We start from the raw sequence: 6,406 nt of genomic DNA, 5'->3' as shown, positions 1-6,406 counted from the left end.
ATGTGACTGCTGTTGTACTGACCATCCAAGCAGCTTGTCTGTCTGTCTATTAGTAATTTGAAAGTCACCTCTGTACTCACAAAAAGATTAGCAAAACTCTAAGGCAAGATAAACTGTTCTATTATTGAAAATAAAAATCACTACAATAAATATAATAATTAATTAAACATTTATTTATTACACCTATAATATATGATATACGCCAGTTCAAGTTTCATTCACTTAAACATTCCTTATACACAAGTTATTATATTAACACTCTAAGATTATGAAATAATTTCTTCTTGGCTATTCAATCAATAAACACTATAAACTTTACAAAACAACAATATACTTTAATAAAAATATCTTATATTTAATATTAACACTAATAAAAATATGTCATAATATGTTTTAACTAAGAAATCATAAACATTTTTTCAACAACTTTTATAAAAGCATGCTGGTTAGATATGGCCATAGGCTCCGCTTTTAAATAGAGCAAAAGTTATTAAAAATATGAATTAGTCTAAAATCCATAAATTTTCCTCTAAAGAAACTTATATAATTTACGATTATTTGAGAAAGTCTATACTGAATATAAATTATAAACAATTAATTAATATCAACAGTTAATCATACTGTTTACTATTATTTAGTATTGAGACAAATTGCTATTTATAACACTGTTTTAAATTTTAGCCCATGTTCAAAGTGGAGCCTCTGATTCACAGCCTACAGCTGACTAGCATTCCCTCTTTGCTAGAACAAATCTCAATTTGAATACAATAGCAACTGTTATTAAATATTTAACTTGTCAAAGACACCATTGTTCAACTTGTCACCACTGTTCAACTTGTTTAGTGTCTCAACCGGGATCCAGCCATCACAAGAATCCTCGTCAAATGGGTCTGGAGTAGTCACATCTATGTGCTCCACTGAACTCGGCAGCACCAACCTGCAAACATTAAAAATCTTTTATAATTTTCAGTTCTAATACTGAGAAACACTTCATCGTATTGATCCTTCTTAATTTGGTGAAGGATCCTGCATAATACTTGTAAATTATTATTCAGTATTCCACAGCATGTTGAATAGTTAAAAGGGAAAAGGTTAAAGTAGGGATAAATCAACACTTAGTGATAAGAAAACAACTGTGTGAATATCATTTTTAATTGTACTTGATATAAAAAGTATTACAATTACTAGAATAATAATTCAGCCAAGTGTCATGAATTTATTTCCATTCCGAGGTAGACAAACAACAGTGTTAATGAAGTGCCAACTGTGGCTAGGATAACCGACTTTGACAGAATGCAACTATCAAGATAATAGATTACTCTACTGCTTACTCAATGGGAATGCCCACTCCATGGCACCAACAGATGTGAAGCATAGTGCATTCTTTTCTTGTAAGCATGTAACCACAATACTGACATGTATTATAACTAAGCTTTTTAAATTGACTCATATTTAATTAAACCATAATCTGTTATTAAAAATCTCTTGTAAAAGAGTAATTTAAGTTAGCCTAAATGAAAAATGTAATAACATAGCATTCAAAATTTTGGGTAATAAATAATCTTGCGGAAACTTAAGTTCAAACAACCAGAAATTTAGAAGTTGGCCCTGTACCTAAAGGAATGCAGGAACGTTCTACTGGGTGATATATCTCTCCGTCGACTGTAGGTGTAGTCTCCGACAATGGTGTGGCCGAGGTGGCAGCAATGGACCCGCAACTGGTGACGTCTGCCGGTAATGGGCCTCAACAAAACCTGTCACAACACATGAACTCACTCATTATGTGTTGCTATAGTCATGTAATGGCTTAATATTTTGTTTGATTTCAACCGGTCAAGTAAAACAAAGCTTGGTTATTTAAAACTCTATTTTTGGATACACAAAATGTATTAATGGTATACAACGATATACATTGTAATCGTTGCGAGATACAGTGCTTACCTTGGTGGCTGGATATCCATCATATATCCCTCGCTGTAATACCAGCAACTTGGTGAGTGCGCTACGAGGCTTCAGGCACGACTGATCCTCCTCCACACACATGCGGTGATTCCCCTCCACTTCCCTTGCATCTTCTCCTGTTCACAGTTGGAGTGAGACATGTGGAATGAGGAATAATACCTTTTTTTATTATTCCTCACAGAATTCTTATATATTTTCCTCCACAATTTAGATGATTAGTTAATATAACAAATAGTTATCATTCAGTAATAAGAATTACAATAATAATAATAATACAATAACATAGTGTAATCACAATGTACATTGTTGACATTATGCTTTTAATGTTACTGAACTACCTAGTGTTCATCATTGATTCGGTTTTTAAAACCTCTATCAAATTGGACACTCGCAGTGATAAAACTAAAGATGATAGACTAAAAATACTTTTAAAATTACAACTAATGAAAACCATTTATATCCAGAAAACATGAAAGGTCAGACCAAAAAACATTTTAAATTTATTCAATCCAAAGAGACCTTTCTTTAGATTAACTGGTTGTCATCTTCCTCATGGAATTTCAGAACAACTGAAAAGAGCTAAATTAAGCTGTGTGTTCATTTCAAAAATGCGTACAAACATATGGTTCTGTACTTTGACTAGAACTCCTGTAAATGCATGGAGGTTTCCAGCTTCTTACTCCATGTAGAACATGAACATAGAATTAGCTTTTTTCTGTTTGATTCTGTTGTATACTTTATAAGCTTTCATAAAATAAATGAAATCAAATTTAGTCTTTGCATACGTATATCTGATGTTAAAAATAAGTTAATACATGTATTCACAAACATATTTTGTTGTAAGAATATTTTATTTGAACATAGTGTAGAAACACACTAAAATAGTTCCCCTGAAAAAAAAATAGATTTATGGAATCGCCTTATTCTTTCCTTAGGATTGTAAATTTATTTTAGCCTCATCCCAGATCTAACAGGTTGATCTAAAGTAACTTACCAATACCGTTCTTTATTTCAATGAACTCTTCGGAAACATGTCCCCGAAGAAGGGCTAAGTAATATTTCCTCGTAGTTCTCTTCTGAAAGGCAGATGACGCAGCTGAGCAGGCTGTCTTGTGTAAGGCAATACAGATAACCCCACTGGTACAGTAATCCAGGCGGTGAGTGAAGTAAAACCCATGTTGCAGTTTTGGGTTGACTAGATTTGGGAATTGCCAGCAAAGCTTGTATTGCAATGTCTGAAGTATAAAAATAGTAAATTAGTAACATTTTATATTATTATCTCTATGTATAAATATAAAAGGCAAAGCCCTCCTAACTCACTTATTTGCTCTTATTTCATAGTAATTCTTCAACTTTTGATATTCCAGAAAGTTAAAATTAGACACATGTATGCTTCATGACTTTCATAGAAAAACTAAGTTAAAAGTCTTCATTAAGATCAAATATTCATAGGGGTAAAATGGGACTGCAACCCCTAGAACAACTATATTTCATTTCTAAACTATTTGATGCCCTAAAAGATCAAATTTGAAACACTTATGTCTTATGCTCTCAACAGATAAATATAAGTAAAAGGTTTGTTATGAATATTAACCACCTATATTGGGATTGAAACGATTTTCAACTCCTAAAAGAACTATATTTTTGTTTTTAAAACTTCCCAATGTCTTTAGAGAAATTGTTACACACATTCCTTATCACCTAATTTTCATGTAGTTCAACCACCCACAGGAGTTGAAATGGGTTGCAACCATTAGAAGAACTATATTTTTAGTTTTCCCAGTCCTGATGTCTTAGAGAAATGAAATTTGACACAGTTGTGTCCCATGACTTACATGGAAAATCAAAAGAAATTTCTTAAATATCTTCCACAAGTGTTACAATCTCTAGAACTATATTTTGTTTTTTAACTTCCCAATATCTCATAACAATAAAATGTGATACACATGTCTTATTCTTTCAACAGACAAATCAATAATTATTTGTCATGAATATCAGTCAGCCATAGAGGTTGAATCCCCTAGATAAACTATGTTTGTTTTTAACATCCTAGAAAGGTGAAATTTTACCCATGTGTATTATGCACTAAACAAACTATATATATATATATATATATATATATAGGACAAAATTAATATATATTTTCTTAATCGTAGGCTTTTCAGTTATATGAATTTATATATTATTTTATTGGTTGGGGCAACAATCGATTTTTACTATTTTTGAAGAATACCTTGGTTGAGAACTTGACACAAATAACACATGTATATTGGGGTTGTACTTGCACCCATTACTCAAATACTATGCAAATGATTTTATTGAAATTTTCAATTAATATGGAACAATACTTTTATTCAATACATTAAAAAGAACTGGTAAGAACTAATTGTAAATAACTATAACGTTTTAGTATTCAATAGTTTAGGTGTTTAAAATCAATAATTTTGGAACCCTGATTCAACTGTGGCGGTGGCCGCTTCTTATACTGCAGAGACTAAAACTAGCAGTTAACGTTAACTATGTATGTTAGAGTTAAACAGTTATTGTACAGTAGTTTAACACATTAAAAGGGGGTAACTTTAATAAACAGCCTACACTCATTATTCAATTGTTATCAAACTATTTGATATATTATCCAATTTCAATACTATATATTAATCGTACCAAACAAAGAATTATAATACATTAAAAACTAGATTAATACATTACAATTTTTGTGTAGGGTACGATAAGCGGACCTGGTTTTTTTATATCGAAGAAAGTAATCATCGATACCTAATATTCGCATCTCAAATCCTAGACTATCAATCGATAAAAAAGTATCTATAGTCCGCAGTAACCAACATATGTTTTAAATTAAAATGTGAATTTAATATAAACAGTGATAAAAAAAAATTATTATAACCGAAATTAGGAAAACTGAAGACGACCTTATTTGCCCCTGTCACAGTTACATTTGTATCTTTCCCACAAATTTCACATAATGGGTTTTTCGGCAACGATCCTACATGTTGAAGCCACGAAAAACATCTCTTATCATCTTTCAAAGCAATGTTGTGTAGTTTTCTAAAATTGACTGCCATTTTTAATAATAAAATGTTACTTATGTAAAATTGAAATATTACCTTACGTGTATTATTTGAAAGTGTTTACAGCTGTTGATATAGATTATTTAAGTTAATTGTTCAAAATAATTAATTAGTATCGATTGATTATATCGATGGTTATGATTAAGTAATATCAGTTGCCAGTTTCGATATAAAAAACCGGATCCGCTTACCGTACCCTACCCCAATTTTTAATAACATAAATATAACAATAATATTACAAAATAACAAATCCAACTATGGCCTAGACCTAGGCATCAGAAATATGTTACAATATTTATAGATTGTGCGGATACCAGTCAGTAACCGCTTTTGTGAATGCAGTAACCAAACTCACATGTATACCTACCTAAAAATCAATCAAATTCTCCACAAATTGGTTACTTTTTGCTGTTTATTGCTTACATGACAAATGACTGTAACTAAAAGGTATGAATTGTACGTTTTGTTAAATAAATTGTAATATCGAATTATTCATTCGGACAAAGCCAATTATACCATTCAATAAAAACAACCAAATAAAGAGCGTAGGCCTCTCATTAAAAACTACCCATTAAAAGTGGCAGACATCAGGGCATGGTGTATGATGAGGCCACTCAAGAAGGTAAACCAGCAGTGGGGGTAAACAATTTTTAACATTTTATAAACAATCAGAAATAGCCTAGACCTACCTTACTGTTTGGTTCATCACTATTTATAAGAACATCATAATCCTTGTTAACTATCAAATAGTTATCACTATGGTAAATCACGTCCAACTCTTTTGATTTATTCCAAAATATACATTTCTTACTAAAATAATAAATACAATAAAATGATCCCTCAGTAGCTAACACTTTAAATATTGCTTCTATGACAATCTCCATAGCTAGGAGTTCCTTCATGCATTTTAGAAATGAACTGGAAATAGATAATAAATTTTATAGAATTAAATTCTTTTCTCATGTTTACTTAGTTATTTGCTACCATAATCTTTTAATAAAATTACTAGTTGCTTCAAACTTTGTTTAACACAGGTTATGTTATTGTTATGATTATTTTTCTGTTCCTCTGCCCTTTTGATTCTGAGGGTGGTAGATATTGGTATAATCTCTCTCTGTTACTCCACTTTATTATAGTACTTGAAGAGTACTAGCATGATGTTCTCATTAATTTGTTTAAAGTTACAAGAGAATTAAAGATCTCAACCCCCACGAAAATGTTAGAATATACCTTTTAATACCAATAATTAAAACGTTAAAGGAAATATTTGGGAGAAAAACTATTTTAAATGTGATGAAAATCACAATAACTTATTTTTAACTTCTTAGATTTATAAATTGAGGAGTGACAAATCA

The 6,406-nt window shown here is 30.8% G+C and overlaps 1 protein-coding gene across 1 annotated transcript; it reads right to left on the bottom strand.

Moving 5' to 3' along the window:
• Positions 1-150: 150 nt before the first annotated feature.
• Positions 151-6,112, bottom strand: LOC124359960 (RNA pseudouridylate synthase domain-containing protein 1-like). Its single transcript, XM_046813154.1, has 5 exons — positions 5,741-6,112; positions 2,957-3,197; positions 1,942-2,078; positions 1,615-1,754; positions 151-937 (listed from the first exon to the last, which is right to left on the bottom strand). Exons 1-5 carry the CDS (start codon positions 5,951-5,953, stop codon positions 781-783), a joined length of 888 nt encoding a protein of 295 aa, XP_046669110.1. The 5' UTR covers positions 5,954-6,112; the 3' UTR covers positions 151-780.
• Between the last annotated feature and the right edge of the window lie 294 nt (positions 6,113-6,406).

The sequence above is a fragment of the Homalodisca vitripennis genome, chromosome 4 (assembly GCF_021130785.1).
Source record: "Homalodisca vitripennis isolate AUS2020 chromosome 4, UT_GWSS_2.1, whole genome shotgun sequence".
Taxonomy (NCBI): domain Eukaryota; kingdom Metazoa; phylum Arthropoda; class Insecta; order Hemiptera; family Cicadellidae; genus Homalodisca; species Homalodisca vitripennis.
The sequence above is the reverse complement of the archived record's forward strand: the minus strand, read 5'-3'. Positions and strand labels throughout refer to the sequence as shown.